The sequence below is a fragment of the Nematolebias whitei genome, chromosome 13, assembly GCF_014905685.2.
Source record: "Nematolebias whitei isolate Nwh7 chromosome 13, NemWhi1, whole genome shotgun sequence".
NCBI classification, from domain to species: domain Eukaryota; kingdom Metazoa; phylum Chordata; class Actinopteri; order Cyprinodontiformes; family Rivulidae; genus Nematolebias; species Nematolebias whitei.
The window spans coordinates 16,671,916-16,685,177 of NC_056510.1; the positions used below are offsets into that span (position 1 = coordinate 16,671,916).

Here is a 13,262-nt window from a genome sequence, read left to right on the forward strand (position 1 = left end):
GTATGTGTGTGTGTGTGTGTGTGTGTGTGTGTGTATACAGACAGTTCTCAAGTTTATATTCAAATAATGTAATAATTGATTAACAAGTTTATCAAAATGAGATGACATAATTTAATTTTAATTTATGTGTGCACATTTCGTGGTTTGTTTATTGCGGATTCGCTCTATCGCATTTTTTCAAAATCAGATTGGCCATGACACACAACTGGCTGATTGATGGATGAGCTACACGATCACGTTGGATTTTTTATTTAAAATAACATTTTACATTACTTTGCACCTGCTGCACCTTTGTGCAGCCCACACTGCAGGCTAAGCTTCCTCCTGCAGCTGATCAGCTGTTATATTTCTTATAGGCTTCGCCCTTTAAGGCTGTCGCTGGTGGGTTTATCCCGTCATGCAAAGCATCGCACTGAAAAAATTAGTCCACGCCCACCTGTTGTGTGGGTCCCACCCGGTCCGTATAAATTACGTTAAGAGCGGGTAATCAGCTCCAATTTTTTCTGATCAGCTGATCAGCTGTTCTCTGTGCAGGGATGAGAAGTGTGCGTGGCTGAGAGCGCTTGCAGGTGGCTGAGTACAGCGGAGGCAGAGAGAGAGAAATCATGACATGCTGTGCTCTTTTAGAGCATTTAGAGTTTAGAAACATTGTTCGGAATATTGCAAGAATGTTGGAAGGGTTTAAAATGCCTTTATAAATAAATAAATACATAAATAAATGCACACATACATATATATATATATATATATATATATATATATATATATATATATATATATATATATATATATATACTAAAAACAAACAAGAACAAAAAAACTACTTACTTGTATTACTATTCTTACTTTGCGTTTTTCACTTATCGCAGTACTTCAGTTCAGGTTATGGATCCACAGCGATAAACGAGGGACTATATGTGTTTAATTTATAACACTACATACACTGCTTTAAAGTTACTGTTTTTATTTTAGTTTTAATAACTTCTTAAAAGCACCTTTATATCTATCAGATCACTTGCATTTTGTTTCTACAACAAAACAGAAACCAATTGAATAATCTTAAACTTTCTGGACTTCAAAAATGTGATAATTTCACTTTTTATCTGCCTCTAATTGGCTTAGTCCTTTTCAGACACAAACACACAATGCCTTTTTCCATAAAAAAAGTTATTAAGGGAAACATAGATTGGAACCTAAAATGTATTTTTTAAAAACAAATGGCAATCTATAGCTATGAATGTTTAAGTAGCCTAACTTTTTCATTGATTAAACACTTGGAACTAGTTACTAACAGTGACATGAACTGGTTTTGACCAGTTCTTCATTAGGATAAACTCAGAAATCAAACAGTTTGGTGTATAATTTAAATGTAGACAAAAAAAAACAGTGTTTTGGTAGAAAACTTACAGCATTCCTGTGGGCTTCGATTGTTGTGAATTACAACCTTTTGGTTTGCTGCGTGAAACAACCTGGTCCAGTTGACTGTGTTGTAGAAGCAAAGCTGGCTGTTTTCCACAACGTGAACATTCCCAGCACTAATCTCTCTGAGGGACTGAAGCTGCAGTGATGAGATGCCCTGCTGCTTTAACACCAGCAGCGAGATCCCACTGAGAGTGCAAAACATTTGGAGGTGAGAGGAAGACGGGGCCAGACAAGAATAAGAGAAATGTGATAGGAGTAGGAGGAAAAGTTGAGATTGAAGCAAGAGCAGAATAAAAAAAGTAAACAGAGAGTAAACTCAATTTAGTCCAATTAAGTCTCGTAAAAATAAAAGGCTTAGATATCACACATTACTTTTAAAGATGGAATTTTAACTAAGATCATCCAAATGTTAAAAAATTATAGTTAATTTGGTCAAACCTTGACAATTATATTATTCAACATCTCATTAAATCCTATTAAATTGGGTGGGATCTGTTAGCATTTGGGATATGTATTGTGAATGACTACCAAGTATAACCACATCAACTTGTAGCCATAAATCTGTAAATCATGTGTAAAGTTGTAGCTCCGAAAAGCCAAATATTTTGGTAGTGACTTTTAGTGCTAATTAGTTGTGGATGCACAACGTCCAATGATTACTTTTTTAAATTTTCTCAAAAAATCTAGAAAACTCTTGCTTCCAGACAGATGGAGCTGACTTCAATTTTTCAATTTTTGTCAATTTATTGTCAAGGTTTAATAAACAGATCTTGCATGATCAGTTAGAAGTCAGAATATATGTTGAGAAAAACCTTTGTCTTTTACCACATCACATTTTTAGTCGAAATCCGTGAGAATTGACTCAGTTAAATCTGTTTTTTTTTTTTTTGTTTTTGCTAGGATTGCTTTGCTGTGGCAGACATCCTGATCTGGGTTGATACAAAAATACATTCAGTTGTCTTTTTACAGCCAATGATTGCATTTGTACAATCCAGTGACGTGCAGTCAGGGGAGGCAAGTGAGGCAGTGCCGCACCTGTCATCATGATAAGTAAAATACTAACAATGATAAAAGAAAATACGTTTGACTACTTGACTGTTCTATACAACTGTTTTATAAAACTGTTGTCTGAATTATTTCAACACTTCAATGGTCAAAATTGCGGAATTTACACATTGCCTGTTCAAACATGGAAGAAATGGGATGAAGCAGTGTAGTACTCTGGCTCACCTCTAGTGGCGCTGTGTCATATACGATATATGAAGTAGGCAGTTGGCGCATGCCCATTGTTGTCTCTATTTAGTCAATATACATGTTTGATTACACATGTGCTACACAAGCTGATGTTCTACAGTCTGTCTAATATATGGAATGAATGTGTGTGACACATTTTTTTCTTTCTAATTGATCATAATTGCATGGTGAAAATACACAGGGTGAGGCAGACAGTACCTTGCTGCACCGATAGGGGGCAGTGCTGCCCCATAGGGACAATGAAGTTGGTGCGGTCGCTGTGCGTACTTCTGTTACGCAGAGGGGCAGCGGTGTGTAGCAAATTGGTACACGTGTTTACATTTGTTTAGACAAAATGGAAGACCGTATCGCAAAACTAAAGGCTTTTCTAAACTCATCATAATTTTTCCAAACTCATTCATCTTAAAATAAAGGTAAGATAATACATTTTTTTGTTTGTTTTGTTTTTTTAAGAGACAAGTATGAAGTTGATTAAAGCATTATTAGATGCCTTCAAACCTCACCACACGTCACTGGTACAGTCATTAATTACTTACTGAAAGTTTGATTAGGATTGATTCATTGGTTGATTAGATACTTTGCTAACAAAGCAAACAAATGAACATGCACACACAAACAGGGTAAAAAATACTACTGCCCTTTCGCCTTAAGCAATGAGTGATAATTTGTTTATTTTCATCATGTCCCAATAAACACATCAAAGTTATGCATTTAGGCATATTTCTGATTTGTTAACACAACTGCAGTATTTTAAATTACTGAAAACATTAAATTCCTTTATTTTCCTTTATGTTTCCTATTGTTTAAAAAGCCTACCCTCAGTCCTTGTTCCACCCCCTCCCATTGTGACTCACACAGTTTAACTATGACAGGGGGACAGCGGGGTGTCAGAGCCATCATATGGACAGAGGGTAAGCAGGATCAAGTATGGGGCAAAGGTGAGAGGCAAGCTATAATTTATATATAGCCTGCTGTTTTTTTGTTTTTTTTATTTGCAGGCAGGTGCAGTAACACCCCCTTCTGCGAATCACACATAAACACACACATACACAAACTTGAAAAAAAAGTACTATATAATCAGCAAAAACTGGCATTGTTCCCATCCAAATGCCAATACACCGTTTTGGAGCACTTTTTTTTTTATTTTTTTTTTTACAAAAAAAATCCATCCATCCATCCATTATCTTTACCCGCTTATTCCATTTTGGGTCACGGGGGTCGCTGGTGCCCATGTCCAGCAATCACTGTGCGAGGGGCGGGGTACACCCTGGACGGGTCGCAAGTCCACCACAGGGCCACATAGAGACAAACGAGACAAACAACCATTCACTCTCTCACTCACACCTAGGGACAATTTAGAGTTACCAATCAGCCTAACATGCATGTTTTTGGACTGTGGGAGGAAACCTTACAAAAAAAAAAAAAGTAAATCACAAGTAATTATGTTCTATCAGCTGTGTTAAAACTACTGAGCTTTTAAATGTCAAAACAAAATTGTGACCAAAACATGTTCCTAGCATAGTGTTATTTGGAGTAATTTTTGCACTTAGCAACAGAAGTAAAAAGCAGAGCACTTAGTCCTAGAAACATGGACAAATTTAATAATAATTTACATTAAAAAGCTTCTAAATATACAATCTGAGTTGCATTAAATGTCATTATGAGACAACTGGCATTAGGGATGTACAATCAAGGATTTTCAAAGTTATATACAAAAAAAATTAAGAAATGGCTTTAAACAACTTGGGCAAAGTTTTACTATTTTCTTTTTTTTTATCAATACGATCTGAATGTCATACATCAAATTCAGTCAATGTTGATTTGAAATAAAATTAGTTTTATGCTCAACCCTTCATCCTGTATCTTTAATGGATTGTCTGAATGTGTATAGTAAACTTTAAATGCACATGTTTTGTATAATTTGATAATAAAAAAAAACACTAAGCAGCCAACAATTTAATAAAGTTATGCATTATTTGTCTGATAAATTTATACAGTTCACTAAACAATGACAAATGTAATTAATAGCACTGGTATAACACTTTCAGATACCTGTACAGCGCTCGTCCTCCAATAATTGCCAAGTTTGAGAAAACACTTAAGTCTGTCATGTTGTCAGGCCAAGACTGGATGTTGAGGTAGCCTAAATGGGGACAAAAATACACACATAGGTTACTATTACAGACAGCATAAATTAACTGGTGTATCATATTGCTCACTGGGATTTTCATTCCAGCCAAGTGTGAAGCAGCCAAGATGGGAATAATTTATTTAAGTTTGAGGCAAATTCCCAAGCCAACTGGAAACTGTTGGAATGCACCTTCCAGGTTGGAGGGGGGGGGGGGGGGGGGTTCTTTGCCTCAGACGGAGGAGTTTAAGTATCTGAACATCTTGATCATGAGTGATGGTAACATGGACCAGCAGACAGATCAACAAACAGGAGCCTCCTCATCAGTAATGAGTGTGTTGCTTCAGTTACGTTTGGTGAAGAAAGAGTTGAGTCAAAAGGCAAAGCTCTCATATTACTGGTTTGTCTATGTTTCAACATTCACCTATGGTCATCGGGCTTGGGTCATGTCTGAAAGAATGAGATCCGGATACAAGCTGCCGAAATGAGCTTCCTTCAAAGGATGGCTGGGCTTGGCACTAGAAAAAGGGTGGGGAGTTTCATCATTTGAGGGAAGCTGCTCCTTCACATCTAAAAGAGTCAGTTGAGGTGATTATGGCATCGGGTTTTCCCAAGCATGTCCCACTGGAAAGAGGCCCGAGGGCAGACCCAACTCACTGAAGGGATTGCATATCTGGATTAGGAATGCCTCAGGGTCCCCCGGAGAGGTGAGTGTCGCTGGGGAGAGGGTTGTCTGGGTTTCTTGGACCTGGACCTGATGCCTCCATGACTCTGACTACAGATAAATGGTAGATGAAGGAAACGGAGGTGGCAATTGTCCATTCCACACAATGACAGGAGAGAAATGACAATGAAGTGGCCTCACTTTAGAATTAGAGACCAATTACAACACCACCTGAGTCTCTTCCGAAAGCAGCCAAGCACTTTCTGAACCAAATACATGTTGTAGGCACGACAAATCCACAGAGGGTCTTGTTGTCAGTGGTTTGCAAAATCAATACTTTTGCATTTCCTGTCTCTGCCTTCCTTCTGCTGAATCATTTAGAGGATTAAATTAAAAGCTGGGAGGGTGGCCGTGGCTCATTTATGATTTTCAATAATGGATTCAAAAATATGAAATATTTAGTAGAGGAACAGTGGGTGAGTACAATTCCCAAGCCAACGCCGGATAATAAACAAAACAGTTGGCTATGGGTAATAAACTACAGCTATATCCACAGAATAAGTATAGGGGTTAAACATAAAGACAATGGAAGGAAAAATAAATAAAATACTAAGGAAATTCACAAAGCAAAAGAAAGAACACAGAAGCCAAGTTGTTGTAATGACAAAGACAAAAGAGTGTATGGTTGACAATAAGGGATGACAATAAAATACCCTGTTGGTGTGATAAAATCAACTGTATAATGCATTCACCCATAAATAAACAGTATCTGACACAATTCAATTATTGGAGTGATTCCTTTCCTACTACACACATAATTTTGTTTATCTAAAATTGACTTGTTGACAAGAGAGCAACAACCTTGAACAGTATGTTTATCTGTCTGTGTACATTGGTTTATCAATCCCAGACAAGAAGCAGAAGTGTCTCAACAAACGCCTGGAAGCATTGTTCAATGAGGATTAAACAACAACAACAACAAAAAGGACAATGAGGTTTTGCAAGTAAAAGGAGCATATTTTCCCCCTATCTTTTTCTGTTTTTATATATAATTTAATGCAAAAGTTATATAAATCAATATGCTTTTTTCTCCCTGTCATACATATTTTAAAAGGGAATTTATAGTGTGTTTACAACAGTTGCTGTTAGTTGCAGAAATCATAAATCAAATTCCTAAACCAAACAACTATAAATGCTTTATCCGTTTGTACTTTTGCCTGTTGTGTGTCACGTGATGTGCAGTTGAAAACACTGTGAACTTCTTAGCCCAGAGGCAACAGCACTATAGCAATGTTAGTGTTGTACTTGTCCAGACTAATTGCCTTAATGACAAAACGGCAATGAAAAAAATCACCTTGAAGTTCTGCCTCTGTGTTATTTCAGCAGAGTAGAGGTGCTCTCTGTTCTAGATAATGAATGTCATGATGGATATTATGAGCTGACAGCAGACATATCCTGTACAAAGTACTGTAAGTACTGATCCTCATGCAGTAAATTAAATTGTTCTGTGGTAAAACAGAGAAAAAAATACATATCACCTTATAAAGACATTGCCATTACATGTAAATCTTTCCATCTCACTGCTGAAACAACCTAGTGCTTCTTGGATCTTTAGGCAGAAGTAAGACGGAAAACAAGTTGTAATTGTTGTAATTATTCAGTTTTGCTTTCTAAAATATTCTCAAGTCAACTTGTTTGGCTCACTGTATTAATTAAATTTACAAGTTTAATCATGCAAATTGGTCTGCAATTTTAAAAAAAAAATAGGATTTGCAATTTTTTTTTAACCTCCCTGTTGGGAAGAAATATGGCTCCTAAAATTTCTGTCAATTTCTGTATTTATTTGTTAATATTATTTATAACTGTTTACATAAAACATCATTTCAGGGCGCTGCACAGAATAAAAAAAAAAAAAAAAACAACAAAAAAACAGGTTCAATAAAAAAGAGCTGCCTGTTGAAAGAATTGAAAAGGATTATTCAACTCTTTCAAAAGCTTTCTTCAGTACCATGTCGGCTATTTCCAGTGAGCTAGTAATCTAAAAGAAATAGACCTCGGAAATAGGTAAGCAAAGAAACAAGAACAAAACAAATGCACAATAGAAAATGTTTATGATGGAGCTGGAAGAAATCGACTGAAGGGAAGGGTATTTACACAGAAAAACAAGGATGCTAAACATATTTAACAGCTTTAAAAAAAAAAAGAAAAGAAAAGAAAACACGGTTACAAAGAAGAAGCCAAAGCAATAATAAGTTTTGAATCATTAGTCTGCATTAAGGAAGAGGATAATGCCAGATTTGTTTTCATTTGATGGAAGTCTATTGAAACATAAAGACAACTCTCTGAATAAAACAACTACATTGATGTCAGATAAGGTATCACATTGAATTCTACTCTGCTACTTTAGACCAATAAAGTGCATTATTCAAAGCAATAATAAAAGCAGAATTAAAGGCAACAAAATAAAAGTTGAGTATGGGATCAGGGGCCCATTGCAACGACCTGTTCGGTCCCTATACAAGCGCTGTGAGAGTTTAGTTCACATTGTAAGGTGTTCACACATAGTAAGTCGGACCCCTTCAGTGTGGGAGTTGGACTCTGCCAGGGCTGCCTGTTGTCACGGATTCTGTTCATAACTTTTATGGAGATAATTTCTCAGTGCAGCCAGGGGACAGAGGGATTCTGGTTTGGTGGCCTCAGGATTCCAACTCTGCTCTTTGCAGATAATGTGTCCTGTTGATGTCATTGTGCCGTGATCTTGATCTCTCACTGGAGCGGTTTGCAGCAGAGTGTGAAGCGGCTGGGATGAGAATTAGCACCTCCACATCTGAGGCCATGGTCCTCAGTCAGAAAAAGGTGGATTGCTCTCTTCAGGTCGAGGGTGAGGTTCTGCCTCAAGTGGAGGAATTCAAGTATCTCAGGGTTTTGTTCACGAGTGAGGGAAGAATGGGACATGAGATTGACAGACAGATTGGTGCAGTATTGCGGACTCTGTGCCAATCCGTTGTGGTGAAGAGGGAGTTGAACTGTAAGGCAAAGCTCTCTGTTTACCGGTCGGTCTATGTTCCTAACCTCACCTATGGTCAAGATCTCTGTGTAGTGACCAAAAGAATGAGATTTCAGATACAGGCGGTTGAAATGAGTTTCCTCCGCAGGGTAGCTGGACTCTCTCTTAGGGATAGGATGAGAAGTTTAGTTATCTGGGAGAGACTTGGAAAAGAACCACTGCTCCTCCACATCAAAAGGAGCCAGTTGAGGTGGTTCAGGCATCTGCTAAGGATGCTTCCTGGACACCTTCCTTGGGAGGTGTTTCAAGCATGTCCAACTAACTGGAAGGATACAACAGGGAAGACCCAGGGCATGCTGGAGAGACTATATCTCTTGGTTGGCCTGGGGATGCCTTGGAGTCCCCCAAGAAGAACCAAAAGTGGTGGCTGTAGAACAAGCTGTCTGGGCCACCCTGCTCAAGCTGCTGCCCCAGCGATCCGACTGCAGAACAAGCAGAAGATAATAGATGGATGGAAAATAAAAGTTAAGAGGCCAGAATTTTAAGCTGTTGATTTTTTTGTTTTTCAATTTTACTTTATTTATTTTTCTGTTGTTTGAGGGCTGTTTGCGTTTGTCAAACACAGACTTGTAACTGCATCAACACAGACTAAGTCAAGATCCTATATTATCAGTTTTCAGCACACAGGACACCTCGATGCTACCCTTTAGTAAAGAGGTATCATTTTTATTCACTCAGTAAATTGCAATGTTGTTTCATTTGCCAGTTGTCCTTTTACAGAAGTGTCATATCATTCAACAGTGATGGTATACTGAATAACATGTACAATACAATACACAATGAGGAAACAGCTGAGATGGTTAAAATAATCCCTACTAGCATGCAACATTTTCAGTTTGATTTTTGTTGTTGTTGTTGTTGTTTATTATTAATTTTAATTTGTGTCGTTTGTACTGGCAGTAATTAGTTGTTTTCTCAACAAGTCTGAAGGTATTATTTTTGCAATTAACATCACAAACTACATCCCACACATCCTGCATGTAAAACCCTGTAATCAATTATTTTCTTCTTTAAAAAAAAATAGTGGACATTTGTTAGCACACAACTGTGCTGAATGCCAGCAGAGCTTAGCGATGGGAGATCAGATCCATTTCCACTCATTCAGATCTCTTTGGATGATATCTATAATTGTGACATCATACCAGCCACCATTTAAATGGATTTACACTGACCAGTCAAAAATTGGGTCAGCGTATGACCAGGGGGAACCACTGCAGCTTCACAAGTTTGCTTTGAACACAGAGATTGAAGCATGATCACAGACATGATTGTGCTGAGGTGGTAAACAGACACACAGCACACATGATCAAATATGTCACAAACAAAGTAAATGTTCTACCCAGACACACAAACTGGAGTAAAGGAAGCCAGTAATGAGTGATAAAAAAGACCTCCATGGTCATTTTTACAACTACAGAAGCACAAGGCACAAAGCTTTTCTACCAAAATGAAGCATAAGCATCCACTGGCAACAGTGATAACTACCTTTCTGATGACCCAACTCATCTGTGTGCCCTGTTTGAGGCTTTGGATCATATGCCAGTAAAAGACTCATCTGCAACATAATGATCTGACTCACATCTACTCCACTTAATTCACCTACTCCAAAAAAAATAAAATAAAAAAAAATAAAAAAAAAATCACTCAGTTTACCTAATGACACAACCAGCACATGGGGAAAAGATGAAAGAGCAAGCTTGTCAAAGAAGACAAAGCCAAAAGTAAATATCAACTTAGAGGGAAAAAAACAGATTTTACGTCTTTCAACTTAGGGAGACTCATTTGTTTTCTGTTTATCTGACTGCATTAGGCAGAAACCTAAAAATGCTGGATAACAGCAGAGTGTGTAATCAGTGGTTCTCCAAAGAACTCCAGAATGAGCCAGCTTGGTCCAATCATTCAGTAAGTTAACAAAGCTGTTGAAAACTTACGCTGAGTCATTTACATATTGCAGATATCATCATATGGACCAAAATATATATTATAAATGGATGCACTCCTAAAAAAACCCTCCCAAATAATTAAACAAACTCCACCTCTTTACTATAAAATCAAATTATTTAATTTTAATTATCTATTTCGTATACTATTTCTCATCACCTGTTTGTAAAAATATTGATATTTGTCTCTATGTATCCATGGGATAACAAACCAGTCAGTGGTAAAATTTACCAAAAACAAATATATATATATAATGACCATACAAAGTGTAGAAAGGTTTTTTTTCTGTTATTTTGTTTGTTGTAAAATGCAATTAAACATTTAATAATGGACATATTTTATTATAATAACTAGCATTCTATTTTCCTTAAATCTTAGTGCTTTCCCGTCTTTTTGGCTTAAATTATGAGTAATGACTAAAGATTTGTGTAAAACATTTCTCAGTTTATGACATAATGGAAGTCACTTTAACAACTTATGTATTCGCACAGCATTTATCAGTCTGGAGATGTTTAATGAGAAGGTCCATTAGCTCAAATTCAAAGCTTAGGGTTACTTAAGTTGTTATTCGAGTCACAAAACTGAAAAACACACTTAAACTGCACGAGTTAAATGTCCACTCTTTGGACCTTTTAGATGAATCATGGTCTGGCAGATGTGTTTGAAGATTATTTGAAACAAAGCAAAAAGTCAAGCACACAGGTAAGAATGGACAATGTAGCTGTTCTGTGCTGCTCATTTGAAAGCTAAAGCAATGTTAGTGTTGACCCAGAGGTCGGAGAGGCAGGTTGACTGCTTCAGTCAGATGTCACATTCTCTTGACAGCTCAGAGAGAAGACAAGCTGAGCTGACACACATGTCTGACTACATGGCCACAGGTTCATGCCCCATCAACTGTTCCAGCACTGCTCCTACTTAACATGAGATAAGAAAAAAATAGCTATACTAAGAATGCATTTAAATAAAAATACCTGCCTCAATACCACAATACAATCATTTAATAAAAAAAAAGAATAATAACAATACCTTTTATATTAAATTTAAATCTTTACACAGGATTTTTACTCTTCCCAAATTCACATTTCTTACTAAAATTGTTTCAAAATGCCTTTGGCGACCTATTCACAGCACTCTTAAAAAGCAGACAATCATTGTATTTTATTTTGATTTTATTCTTTTTTTTTTTTTTTGCTTTTCCAATTTTTGCACTAAACAAAATAATTTAAAAAAAGTCAGAATTGTTGTAAATGTTATACATGTGTACATCATTTCCCCCCTTATTCTTATGCACACTCAGGAAACTGAATTACCCTCTCACAGAGCAAATTCAGGCATTTTTCTAGATATGGTCTAGAGCCCATGTCTGAAATCAAACTAAGGAACTTTGTAAATAATTGATCACATTTTATAAAAGGGAGAAACAAACCACACTAAATCTAACACGGGTGAGTCGGGTCGACTGGATGGGTTCTTCTTTGCTGAATCTTTTATTCTTTATCTTTGCCTTTTATCTATTATCAGACTGAAGAAGTATTTTGAACAAAAGACAAACTATTTCAACAAAGAAGAACCCATCCAGATGACCTGACTCAACTTTATTAGATTTTTCAATCTGGATTATTAATTATACATCAGAATTAAACACTTCCTGAAAATATAACAGCTGTTTTTATATATAGCTTCAGCTTCCACTAAACACCCCTGTCAAAACTGAGAAATGTATCCCAGAACATTTCACTAGCTATAGTGTCTTATTTTATAAATGAGGGTGACTTTCTAGATACAGTCTGTGATGTTCTGATGGCACTGTCATATGTCTAGGCTGGGAAAATGACAGCATACATGAAGCTCAAAAGTGGTGTTGGCATAGAAGAAGCTGGACGATTGCCGATGCGCGCCACGAGTTGGGGATCTTTTCTTCATGGTGCGTGAAGGGAGAGCTGGGACTGAGGGACTTAATGCTAGAGAGTCCCCAAGGAAAAAGCAGCAGAGAGACAGAGGACATTGAAAGATTCATCTAATATTCATCTTATGCTGAAATGCCTGTCCTTGGTGTGGACAGTCTCAAGCAAGGTAGAGGGTTGACTCGAGCAAACACACACATAGCAATACAATTTATGCACAAGAGTCACTGAATGCACAGAATACACTGAAAAAATGTTAGAGAGGAGATACAGTTGAGAATAACTTTTGATCTTTTTTGGATTGTTTTATTTATTTATTTTTTAACAATTTGCAACAGATGTACTAACCTGTGATTTCTCGAACAGTGTGAAAAATGTTGAGTTTTTCTGGGTCCAAGGCTTCAATATTGTGGTAGACATCCCTGTGAATTATAGAACTGTGTCAAATGGGAAGAGCGAAAAGCATCTCAGTTTTATATTGCAATGAAATCATATGCACAAGCCTTGTTTAAACAAAGTGTTTGCACACCGATTTTTGGGGTGAAATACACTGAATTACTAGCATATGAATAATATATTTGAATGCATATAGTATAGAATGTATGCATATTGGCTTATTAAAAATATATAATTTAAAAATATTTACTACAGACTTCTGCAAACCATTTCATAGCATGTTCTCTCATATTATATAAATATACACAATGGTATATTGTACTCCTTTACACTAAATTTTACCAACACACAGCTTCCATTTACCACATTATTTAGTCCATTCACATTTATAATATATTAAGTGATAATTGTAATATCTTACATCACTTTAATTTGTGTTATTCCATATTTTTATCTTATTTACTGCTACAACTGAATACTTTATAT

The 13,262-nt window shown here is 36.5% G+C and overlaps 1 protein-coding gene across 1 annotated transcript in view; it reads right to left on the reverse strand.

Annotated features, from left to right (window-relative positions):
• erbb4b (erb-b2 receptor tyrosine kinase 4b) overlaps positions 1-13,262 on the reverse strand; it is a 161,424-nt gene that overhangs the window by 77,232 nt on the left and 70,930 nt on the right. The window contains exons 9-11 of the mRNA XM_037686139.1: positions 12,729-12,817; positions 4,729-4,819; positions 1,408-1,607 (exon numbers count right to left, since the gene is read on the reverse strand). Of these exons, the coding sequence (XP_037542067.1) occupies positions 1,408-1,607; positions 4,729-4,819; positions 12,729-12,817 (380 nt within the window). The remainder of the gene's footprint in view (positions 1-1,407; positions 1,608-4,728; positions 4,820-12,728; positions 12,818-13,262) is intronic.